The 12647-nt window shown below is 33.0% G+C and overlaps 1 protein-coding gene across 2 annotated transcripts in view; it reads left to right on the top strand.

The window, feature by feature from the left end:
- Positions 1-12647, top strand: part of LOC134263637 (plexin-A2-like) — a 62113-nt gene that overhangs the window by 2849 nt on the left and 46617 nt on the right. For both annotated transcript variants that reach the window (XM_062746012.1, XM_062746021.1), the window contains exon 2: positions 7819-9016. In XM_062746012.1, coding sequence (XP_062601996.1) covers positions 7937-9016 — 1080 coding nt within the window. In that variant the 5' untranslated portion in view covers positions 7819-7936. The remainder of the gene's footprint in view (positions 1-7818; positions 9017-12647) is intronic.

The raw sequence follows: 12647 nt of genomic DNA, 5'->3' as shown, positions 1-12647 counted from the left end.
AGGTATAATGTTCAATACACAAGAGCTTTTTTTCAAGGCCCCCATGCTGTTCTAAGGTTGTGATAAACTTTATAAATGGTATCTATATGGCTGATTTCAATATAGACCTACTTTTTGTATGTGTATTGAATAATTTTCTCAAGGAACCAGGAAGTCTGTGAGATAGATAAGTACTTACAGTGCTCAGTGTTAGAGGGTTTTATCAGAAGAACAATCAGTGTGTGACATTAAGGTGAAGCAGGATGTTGAGGCAGTGATCCAGCATTTTTTTTTTTTTTTGAGGGACTATTTAATTGAAATATAAGGAAGAGGACATTTTTTGAAAGTAGGAATAGCTAAGGAAAAATTTCTGATGGTAATTCTAGAAAATCATTTGTTATTCAGCTGTGATTGCACACTAGAATTTGTTGCATTGGTAAATGATGTATGGAAGGCTAGTCTGTCTTAAGAAAAATCTAGTTATATTTCAAGGAAGTATGTTGTATTCATCATGTTCATTATAAAGTCAAAATAGTAAACACAATTGAAATGAAAATTTGTATACTGGTAATCCACACATTGAAAATGCATCTTCATACTGTTAAATTTTAAAACCAAGGGCTGTTGGTTAGAAGCTAGGGTAGAAAATTTATTGCATTTTATGTGAAAAGATAATTGTCATTTCCCTGATCACTGCTGATAGGTACAATAAAGTAAAAATTATTTATAAAAACTTAAATGGACTGGATGTGGATGACTGCTTACTAGATAGTACATATATGTGTAGTTCACGGAGGAAAATGGAATGTAAATAGAGGCATTCATTCTGTGTTTTAAATAAACTAGGTTACATTCCAGTTGTATACTATTTGTGTGTAAATTGAGTAGTAATTGTTTTTACATTTTTACGATTGAGAGGCCATGATGACTGTATGGATATATTTTTCTATGGCCTTGTACTAAGTGCTTATATACTTCTGTATTATTTAAAATGGACTTTGATTTCATTCTGTGTACATGTACTACCTAACTTAGGAGTAAATTGTGAAGACCTACATTGTGTAGTTGTTCCTAAAGTGTGTTATGTCAAATTGATACAGTCATGCATTAGTATTCATAGAATTGTATATTTAATGGACATTTTAAACCATTTCATAGAATATGACTATTTTTCAAAACTATCCTTTTTATGCCCCGGCCTGTAATAAAAGATTTGGGAGCATTATAGTTTTACCCTCTCAACAACAACTTTAACCTGCATGCCCCATAACTTTTGATTTGATGCAGAGTTGGCAAATGACACCGGCCCGCCGGCAATCTCCGGTAAATTTCGTCCAAGGCCGATAGTTTCTAGAACCATGCCAGACACCGTGTCTGGTAGATATTTCAGAATACCTTGGTAATCAATAGTAAAATATAATTAAAGAAATGAAATAATGCATTATTTTACAAAACTTTGTGAAATTGAAGAGTTTTACACCATTTAAGTATTGTAATACGTAGTATGTCCAGTACCTCGCAGTTATCGAACTTACTGCTGCTCTTTTGCAGGGAAGTTGAGAAAGCTCTAAATCTTGCGATATTTCTTAAGCATTGTTTACAATAGATCTAGTGACATTCGAATTATTCGAACAATCATTATATCGTTGTTACAATACATTGCCTATAGGGTTGAACTCCAGATAGTAGATTGTCAAATAAAGAAAGTTTAGAGTATTTCATTAGCTTTCAAAAGTAACAATTTTCAATAAAAACAAATGAGCTTAGTGAAAAATATCTTCAGAAATTTGTCATCTGAGGACTAGCTCCTCTACAAAAGAGCAAGAGCCATCTTATGCATAAAATGGTCCTGTACTTATATCAATTAATTAACTATCACCCTCTTTCCATTTTCATATATCAAAATAAAGTAGACACTTGGTGCTCCAATGTTCTGTAATGAAATTTCGTTTTGAGAATCCAAATATTTGAAAACAGGCTTTGAGAAATTGCAATGTTCTTGAAATTTGCAGAAATATGCGTATTTGACTACCTTCAGCAAAGAATCAAAATATGAGCACAGCCCACGATCGAAAAACTAAAACATGTTTTTTGATCTTCAGAAATAGGCATTTCATTATGTATTGGCATATTTTGGATCAGAGGTTGTGCTCTATATGAAATATTGAAAAAACGCTTCAACTTTGGGTCATTTTCAAAGGAATTTACAGGATATGAGGAAAATGACGCATTTTATGACGTCATAATGCATTGACTAGATGTGAAATTACGTCACAATTAATAGATACGTGGTCACCAACAGTCCAAGTGATAGATACTGCCTTTGCAACCTAAACTGAGCAGTTTTGAATTTTCAGAAGTTCTCAGGGCCATATAAGGCCCAAAGTGGCTCAGCCTCTTTATTGCGGTGATTCAGCGAATATGTGTTGCAAGAAATTTCAACAGGATTCATTTCTAATCTGTCTTTATAAACTCCATAATGATCCATTTTGCATTGTATTCACTAGGACATTGTCCCCATCCAGCAGACATTTTCTACCTCCTCGATCCACTCAAGAGTTCTGCCAATCACATATCAATTTAAACTAATTTGGTCTGGCAAATTTTTAGAGTGTCCTGTAATTTTTGCGATTATTTGACAATCTGTAGGACACTGTGTCCGACTGATTTTTTACCTCTTTCGCCAACTCTGTTGATGGAGCTATAGTGCTTTCATATTTGACTTGTGTATTCTAGCTTTGACAAGAGCTTTTTTGGGGGGTACCAACATACTTAACCTTTTAGCCATGGCAGTTTGACCAACATTCATAATAAAATTTTACTACCCGGTAGTCAGACTTTAACCTTGGCCACGGCTTTTGAAAGGTTGGTACTATGACTATAAGTTCTTTATCCCTTTAAGTATTTAAAAGTATTTTTGATCGTTCTTCACCATGACTTTTAAATTTTACCCATTTAATACCGTAAATCTAGAAATTTTTACGTCGATTTTATTTTGCGAATCTGGGTAAAAATTCTGTTGATTAATTTTTACGTCTGAAAATTTTGCGAATGTCCACAACTTTGTTTACATTTTCTTATTGTTGAATTATTTTAAGAAAAATATTTTTGCGAATGCAATGAACTCACAAATTTGCTAAAAATTTATATACAGCAAAAATTTCCAGATTTACGGTATGACTATATATTGAAATTTTTTTTAACTTTTCCCATATTTTAGGTTTGAATGGTTGTAGCAATACATTTAAACATATTTATTTCTTGATTCTTAAAATAACTTCTCTGGGGTACTTACAATTTTGACCTTTAATTGACCTTGATCTTGGAGTATGACCTAATTTAAAATTTGTAATACATTTTGAACAGTGGATGTTGGCTTCATATTACACATGCTTATTTTCTGAATCCTTTGATTCAACAATTCTGACCCTTTGAGCTTGACCTTGGAGTTTATCATACTTTTGAAAAACTTTAAGCATGGCCACAACTTTTAAAGTTTTGATTGGAGCTATATAAAGCTTACAGGTGATTTTTTTGTTGTCATTTAGACCTTCCGTTGGACACCAGCATTTCTTATTTCTTGACCTTGGAGTTTGATTCACATTGTATATTTGAGAAACTTATTTTGTCATATCTGGTAGAAAACATAAGGAGGAATCAAACCATTGGCAGAAGAATTTTATCCGATATAGGTAGGATATGAAAAATTGCGATTTTTTGTATTTTCTCTATATGAACCTTTATGGAATCGGCCACCATTATAGTTGCAAAATAGCTGATTTGCAAATGAGCAGAATGAACACCATTTCTCCATATGTTAATAATGGTGTATACATGTACAAATCCTCTGTTCCCAAGAAAATGATGAATAAGTATGGTCATTAAAAACATAACATGCACAATTTACATTTAAATACAAGAGCTATTTATATGAAATGTATATAGTCATTGTGGTTTTATTTTCGTTTCAAATTGTGCATATCTGTATGAATGTACCTGTGTATGAAGTTAAAAATGATTTATTTTGTTGACATGTAGTGGGTATATTCCCTATTGTGTTTGTAAAAGGACGAAAATTTGATAGGGGTGTAATAGGTACTGCAAATGAAATATAAATCTGATGTGAAATATACCAGACCAACAGGGTTGGGTTTTAATCTATCAAAACAACTTAATAATAGAATACCTTTGGGAAAAAGGGTAAAGTTTACTTCTATTTGATATTACATTTCTTATTATAATATGCCTGATCCATGGGTTCATTCATAAACAAATAACTTGCAGGATGTTTATACACAAATTTTATGAAATTCTATAAATTTTAATTTCTTAATACCGATAGATTATACTATTTTATTTTTTTGTAATTCTTGTTGATTAAATTTTCCTGACTTTATTTGTCCATTTCAGAGATACCATTTGCATTACATATTGATTGACTATATGATTTGTATTTAAAAAAAAAATAAAACAAAACAAATATTTCATTGGTGAAAAAGTTAGATATTGTCAAAGATTTTTTATTGTTGTAAATACTGTATTCCGTATTACCATCCCTGCCCCTATAAGCGACCCCTAGGTGTTTTTCAATAGTCAGGAAATAAGGGCCCCTTGTACATGAAGTCTTGTGATTAAGATTATCGGTAGAATCATATCGAAGATCTGCAATAATTTGAAGACAGTGAAAATGAACATAACATGGATTTTTGGTAATTAACTCATACTTAATTCAATAAAGTGGTCACCAGCTGAGTCACATGTTTGTTTGACATATTTTATTTAAAATTTGGAATTATGACCATATATGAACTACATGTTGGAATGCTCATAGCTTTTTTTATGACATTAAAAATACACTACAGGTTTATAAGTATTTGACTCTATGTAGGCAATGACCTGATCACACGTGACAAAGAGTCAGAAAAGAAAAGAAATGGGATAAACATATTGCCTATGCTTAAGCAATTTTAATTTCTAAGTGAATTATACTTTTATCAAACTTTAACTGTTATAAACATCATTGTGGATATTTATTCCATTTTCATTTTGTCCAGTATATCAAAATATTATTATATACTTTCCCCAGTCTCCTTATTACTTAATTAGACTTTTTTCTTTGATTTCAGTATTACATCAGTCATCAACAGAAACTTTAATTTCAAGTTACCTCATTGAAGACAAGGGATGGATATTTTTTTATAGAAAAAGATCTTCAGTGACTTTTATTTGCTTTCAATTGTTTACATTTATGTAGAAGTTTGTATTGCAGGGAATTCAACTGTTTATAGGTTAAGTATTTTAATAAGATCAGTATAAAATTTTTCTGATTTTCTTTCAAAAAATTGGCAAATTTAGGGGACTTTATGATCTATCAGTCTGAGGTGTTAATTGATAAACACATATGAACATCAGCCAAGTTGCAGTTAAGTGGAAAACTGCAAATGAAGAGCAGGCAATAAAATAACTAATCTGAAAGTGGTATTTAGCTGTAAGAGTCAAGAAGTGTGAAAATTTAAAAAAAAAATAACCCACACGAAATTTATAATGGGATATGATGAATCCCTTTAAACCATGTTTACGGTGATTCACCTTTTTGGGGTATGTGTCAGCCAGAGGTCATAGAAGAAGGAAGCAAATGGGAAAGATATGGCAATTAAGTTAGTTGACCTAGACTACTACCATTAGGAGGTTTTTATGTATAAAAATTTAGGAAGAAGATTTCTAAGAAGCTTTTGACTTCCTGATTCAGCAGGGTGGAGTTAAAGTAACTGTGAAGTGTCTTTTTCTCTTTTGAACATCTGGCAGGATACAGTGTAGTAAAACCCTTTATGTATAAATTATCCCACGTTTCCAAATATAAATGATTTCCATGGCATACGCAACAAACTTAAGGCAGTGATTCTGTATATTTACATTTTTAAGAAATGAATATATAGATTTAAAAAATGGTATCTGATGGATTTAAATTACATGAGACCTCGCATGTCAATTCCAGTTGTCCCCACCCAAAGCCCCCTTAGCTCCTGGACCTTTGCTGGGAGAAAATTACCTGGTACATTAATTCCAGTTGAATTATCAAGAATTCAACTCACCTAAGTTTCAAAGATACAAATACTTTTAACTTTTTTCAGTTCTTAACCACTATCTCTGAATTTCAACTCAATTCTGTTATGTCTGTTTCAACCAAACATGCCTCAAAGCATCCTTGGAATAAGATATGATTCACACTTGTTCAAATCAAGAGCCACAACCTCTTTCAAAAGGAGAAAATTCAGAATTGGTGAAAATTTAAAAGGCAAAATTTTAAGACCAATTTTCTGTATGATTCAGAAAAATTCAAAGTAGACTGACGGTGACCATGGCATGACTCATGGTATCTTCTATGGTAAAACATACTGTAGAAGTATTTTTTTCCGCGTGGTATTAATTTACGCTATGTAAGCGCTCACAATTTTTCCGCGGAAATTTGTCCGAGCGTACATAATATAAATGTAAGGCATATATAGTGACACTCTAGAAAATCCGCGTAATTTTGTACCCGCGGATTAAACAGAAATTGAGATTCCGCGGAATTATGACCCCGTGGAAAAAGTACGTCTACAGTATATTAAGGTAACGGGTATGACATAATAAAAAAAAATCAAGACATAAAGGCTAAACAACTGGGGATTGAATACTGAACAAATGATGAATTTTTGAATGCTGAATGTTTTATGAATGTTGAACATGAGTAGATTCCATAATAAATGGTGAACACAAAGCTCTGTGAACACAGGACAAATGGTCAGCACATGCCAAACGCCTTGTGACACGTACATGAAAAATAGCAATTTATAAAACAAGGGAAAGTATAGAGCATTTCAGGGTCTATACAAGGATTATACTGTAGATTCCTAAACATGCATGTGGAATTAATTATCGCGTAATTTCACGAGAAGCACCGCACACCAAATAAAATTACTCGCCTTTATTTTTATGGTTGTGAAATCTATGCAAAATCTATTGATCATCCGTCCATTTGCAAATTATTATTCTAGTGATTTCCCTATGAAGAGTCCATTTGCAATAATAAGTACTAGCATAAAATAAGGAATCTACAGCACCAGTAAATATGATAAATTGAATAGGAAGATTTCACTTCTAAAATAGAAATCCTTCCTTTGTGTACAAGTAAATTATGTAAAATATACCTTCCTTCCTCAACTTTTTTTGACCAGGCCCCGGGATCATGAAGCATCTTAAGCTTAAGTCAAAAATGCGTTAGATGCTGAAATATTTTAGATGTGAAGCAGCCCAAAATGAAAATGCTTTCCGATTTTGTATCAGATTTTATAGATAATTGAAATTTTGACTGAAGTCTTAATCTGTTTCATGATCCCGGGGCCAGGGTCTGAAAACCAAGGGATTTCTTTTTAACTCATCTAAGCTAAAATTTAAGTTAACACAATTTGGGGATCAAAGTTTTACATGGGATGTACACAGGAATGAATAGAGAAAAATCTACAAAATCTCAAGAATAGCAAATTTAAGCCATGATTATTGAAGAATCATTCTCGGAATATATATTAAAATTGTCTGTACAGTCGGTTTATATAAGGACTGCTGGGGCATGATATAGGATTCACCACAACTGTAACTTTGCTGGTGGTAGGGTGGGGGCACACTATATCATCATAATCTAACATATATAGGAATATATAAAGAAGAAATCTGTTGATAAAGAACAGAAAGGCCATATTTATTCAATGAGAGGTGAGCATTGTGGCCCATGGGCCTCTTGTTTAATTAAAGTGTTTACCCCCTATCTTATAGATAGTAATATTCTTTTTATTTTTACAGATAATGAAATATGAGGAGAAAACAGCTGATTAATGGGAAAATGTTCTGGTGGAATAAAGAAAACTAGAATTCAAGATCTACGGGGGATCCCACAATTCTCTGAATTGATCAAGCAGTCATGGCGGCATTAGCAGCAGGACTTGTTGTCACCAGTGTTTTACTGACAGTTGTAGTGGGAGGACAGAAAAACAAACAGTTTGATATAATATTTGAAAATCATTTGAATAATTTTCCTCTGCAAAATATTGAGTATGATCCTTGGAGTAACAATTTCTTTGCTAGTGGTAAAAATATCTTGTATAGGTTAGGTTTGGATGGCAAAACAGTAGTGTCAAAACAGATTCGCCCAAAGGAGGATTGTTTTCCAAAAGAAGAAAAGTACAGAGAAAAGTACTGTAAAGATGATTACAATTATGTAATGGTGGTAACTCCAGACAGTTTGATTACCTGTAGCACTTTATATGGAGGACGATGTATCAGAAGAAATAAAATGACTTGGAATGATACTTCTGCTAGTAAAGTAATTCAGGTTATGTCAGAACCAGATGCTTCAGCTGTAGGCATTTTTCTAAATGTTAGTGTGATGATATCTGAAAGCAAGACCTTTGAAAATTTACTGTTGTTTGCAAAAAATTATGTTAAATTGCCAATATCTTCACCAACTTTGGAGAAAAGTGTAATTTTTTCTGCTTTACCAAATCTCACAGCAAGAAGTTTTTCAGCATCTCTTGATAAAGTTGGTATATTTGATATTTTCCTAGGAAAAGATCATTTGACTTTAGTGAAAATGGACTTCAGAGTTGCAATAGAAAATGAAGATTTTGTTTTTCTGCTGGTGAATCAAAACTCCCAAGCTAAGCTTGTCAAAATTTGTAAGTCCATTGATGGTAGAGATCCAAAGAAAGTTTATGAAGACATCCCTATTTCTTGTTCTGGAAAAGATGGCACCAACTACACCAGTGTTGTGCATGGAACATTTGTTTCTGTGACTGGAAAAAGATACCTTGTGGCCCTTTTTACTAACTCTTCTGGATCTTCTGCCACATGTGTTTACAGTGAAGAGGATATTTATCAGGCATTTTTGAAGTCCAGGAGAAACAGATATGGATGTCCAAAGAATGATCTGCCAGAAAATGATTTGATATTTGATGGTGCACTTAATATTGCAACGTGTAGAAACATCTCTAACAAAGATGAGGTATTTACAGATATGATTAAAAAAAAAAAACCGTGTAATCCCTTATTAATTTTCCACCGAGAAATTAGAGAATTCAATAGACAAAGAGAACAAATTTTGTAGGTAACTTGTATTAATGATGAGGTCGTTCAAAAAATCTTTATTCAACATGTCAAACTGTTACATTTAGCATGTTTAGGGAGTCATGAAAAAGAAGGAGTGAGTAGCTTTAACTCCAGGGTAGTCAATTTTCTTCGATTGGAAATTCGCAGAAAGTTAGATCAAAGCTTCTTGTTCCATTTATAACTAAGTATTTGCACAAATGCTATATCGCACAGAACAATATGATAACTAAGGTACATGTACATCAAAAGTTTGTCGGACTTAACCATCTATATTATAGTATGCTCAAACACAAAACAAGTTTTGGAGCACACTGCATGGTAAACAACATGCAATCAATGCAAAAAAAAGGTGGAAAGGTCTGTAATGATCGAAGGGTCTTTCATTGAAATGATGAGGGTTCCTGTATATACTAATTTATACACTTTTCGTTCATCTCAGCTACTTCTATTTTATTTCCAAACAAACAGCAAAATTCTGTGATATCAAAATATAGAAAGTGTATTGTAATTCATATGGCTTGCAATTACAGTACATAGGACAAATTGAAATATAAAAAATGAGACCCAACTAGATTTTTTCAAAATGTGCATCTTACAGAGAGAAAATTTTGATTATTATTTACTCAATACTTGCTGTTTAAATAACAATTAAATAATACTGTAAATTAAAATTTTCTTGTTCATCATGTTCATTTAAGAAAAGAATTTTACACCATTGTTCACCAACCGTGGGAAAATAAAAATGAAAACTTTCTGTTGGTTCAAAATGACTGTAATTATACCCCCGCAAACGAAGTTTAGGGGGGTATATTGGAATCACCATGTCCGTCTGTCTGTAGACAAGATTTTGTCCGGACCGTTTCTCAGAAACTGTTGGATGGATTTGTCTGAAAATTTATACACTTATTATTCACCATATGAAGGTGTGCACCTGGGATTTTCATCGTGATTAAATGACTTTTCTGCATTTTACAGGCATTTTTTCTTTTTTATTTTGTGATTTTGTTTGGCTCATAACTAGAAAACTATTATAAATTAGACTTACAATCATCAAACTTGGACAATTTATGCATCTTGGGTAGACGGTGTGTCACAACCTATTTTAAGGTCACTGTGACCTTTAATTTAAGTGATTTTTTTTTAAAAACTAAGTCTTTAAAATTTTAAATTTCATTATCCTAAAAAATGTAAAAATATAGTTGTATCCTTATTAAAAAATGCTAAATTAAGTAAAAACTTATTTTTTATTAAATACTTTACAGCAAATTCTGTAACAAATGTTAATGATTTGAGAGGAATTCAGTTTGTCCCATGGGCATAATTATCAAGCACTGGTCAAGGAGAATTTTTGATAACAGAAATGTGCATGTCAAATTAGAGAATAATTAATGAGTTCATTGTCGGGAGTTAACTGGCAAGAGCATATCTAGATCTATCTGATGCTTAATTTATCTCTTGGGAGTTGGGCAAAAAGAAATGGCCTTATAGTTGCTTGTGTTAATTAAGAGTTCTTGATGGCTGTGGTTCAGATAAAGATCTTTCAATTGGTATAATGTAATTAAAACAAATTGATGTTTTAGTGTATGATTAAAACTGAATTAGTATAGTATAATATAATTAAAATTAATAATACATGTGTTCATTGAAAAAAAATTACATTTCAATTTTTAGCTCACCTGAGCCGAAGGCTCAAGTGAGCTTTTCTGATCACATTTTGTCTGTAGTCCGTCTGTCCATCCGTCCGTCTGTAAACTTTTCACATTTTTGACTTCTTCTCAAGAACCGCTGGGCCAATTTCAACCAAACTTGCCACAAAGCATCCTTGGGTGAAGGGGATTCAAGTTTGTTCAAATGAAGGGCCACGCCCTCATTCAAGGGGAGATAATTGGGAATTAATAAAAATTTGGTGGCATGTTTTAAAAATCTTCTTCTCAAGAACCACAGTGCCAGGAAAGATGAAACTTATTTGGAAGCATCCTCAGGTAGTGTAGATTCAAGTTTGTTCAAATCATGACCCCCGGGGGTAGGGCGGGGCCACAATGGCCGATCAAAGTTTTACATAGAAATATATAAGAAAAATTCTTTAAAAATCTTCTTCTCAAGAAAAACACAGCCATAATTGATCATATTTATATGGAAGCATCCTCAGGTGGTGTAGATTCAAGTTTGTTCAAATCATGACCCCCGGGGGTAGGGCGGGGCCACAATGGCTGACTAAAGTTTTACATAGAAATATATAGGAAAATTCTTTAAAAATCTTCTTCTCAAGAACCACTGTGCCAGGAAAGATGAAAATTATATGGAAGCATCATCAGGTGGTGTAGATTCAAGTTTGTTCAAATCATGACCCCCGGGGGTAGGGCGGGGCCCCAATGGCTGACCAAAGTTTTATATAGAAATATATAGGAAAATTCTTTAAAAATCTTCTTCTCAAAAACCACTGTGCCAGGAAAGATGAAACTTATATGAAAGCATCCTCAGGTAGTGTAGATTCAAGTTTGTTCAAATCATGACCCCCGGGGTAGGGCGGGGCCAAAATGGCCGACCAAAGTTTTACATAGAAATACATATGAAAATATATAAAAAAAATCTTCTTTAAATTCAAGAACCACTGTGCCAGGAAGGATGAAACTTATATGGAAGCATCCTCAGGTAGTGTAGATTCAAGTTTGTTCAAATAATGACCCCCAGGGGTAGGGTGGGGCCACAATGGCTGACCACAATTTTACATAGAAATATATAGGAAAATTCTTTAAAAATCTTCTTCTCAAGAAAAACAAAGCTATAATTGATCATATTTATATGGAAGCATCCTGCAGTAGTGTAGATTCAAGTTTGTTCAAATCATGACCCCTGGGGATAGGGCGGGGCCAAAATGGCCAACCAAAGTTTTACATAGAAATATATAGGAAAATTCTTTAAAAATCTTCTTCTCAAGAATAGCCAAGCCATGATTGGTCATGGGACTACTTTTGGATTTAAACTTTTCAATAATAAAACAATTTCTACTCAGGTGAGCGATGTGGCCCATGGGCCTCTTGTTATATATTTGCAACAAATTGCAGTCATGTCTCACGTAGAATTTTATAGTCTAAAGAGATAATGCTCTGAGGAACAGGATAATCAAGGTTGGTACTTTTTGCGCAAGGTAGATGATGATATTTGGGGGGGGGGGTGTATTGATATCAATAACTCATTAATAAACAATTTAAAGCTGCAGATGGATATTTGTTAAGCTCTAAGACAGCCAGTTTAGAATTATATGATGTATTATTTGTTTTAATTAATCCCTACACTGTAAGTCTCTTTAGAGATTTATGTACAATATTTTAAACATGATAAGAAATGGAAATTAGATCATTGAAATCTGTGTCAATCTGTTAATCAAGGTTACTTGATTTTCTTGCACCCTAACCAATTTATGATTATCGCACAATATTTGATGGGCGTATCATGCTGTGGCGGGGCACTTTATTAGACAATAGTGAACACCTCTTACTAGATCCATAAAATATTTCTGAATTGGC

The sequence above is a fragment of the Saccostrea cucullata genome, unplaced genomic scaffold (genome assembly GCF_032062105.1).
Source record: "Saccostrea cucullata isolate Sc308-1 unplaced genomic scaffold, CSIRO_AGI_Scuc_v1 ctg727, whole genome shotgun sequence".
In the NCBI taxonomy this organism is placed as follows: domain Eukaryota; kingdom Metazoa; phylum Mollusca; class Bivalvia; order Ostreida; family Ostreidae; genus Saccostrea; species Saccostrea cuccullata.
Note: the sequence above shows the minus strand (reverse complement) of the source record. Positions and strands in the feature narration are given on the sequence as shown.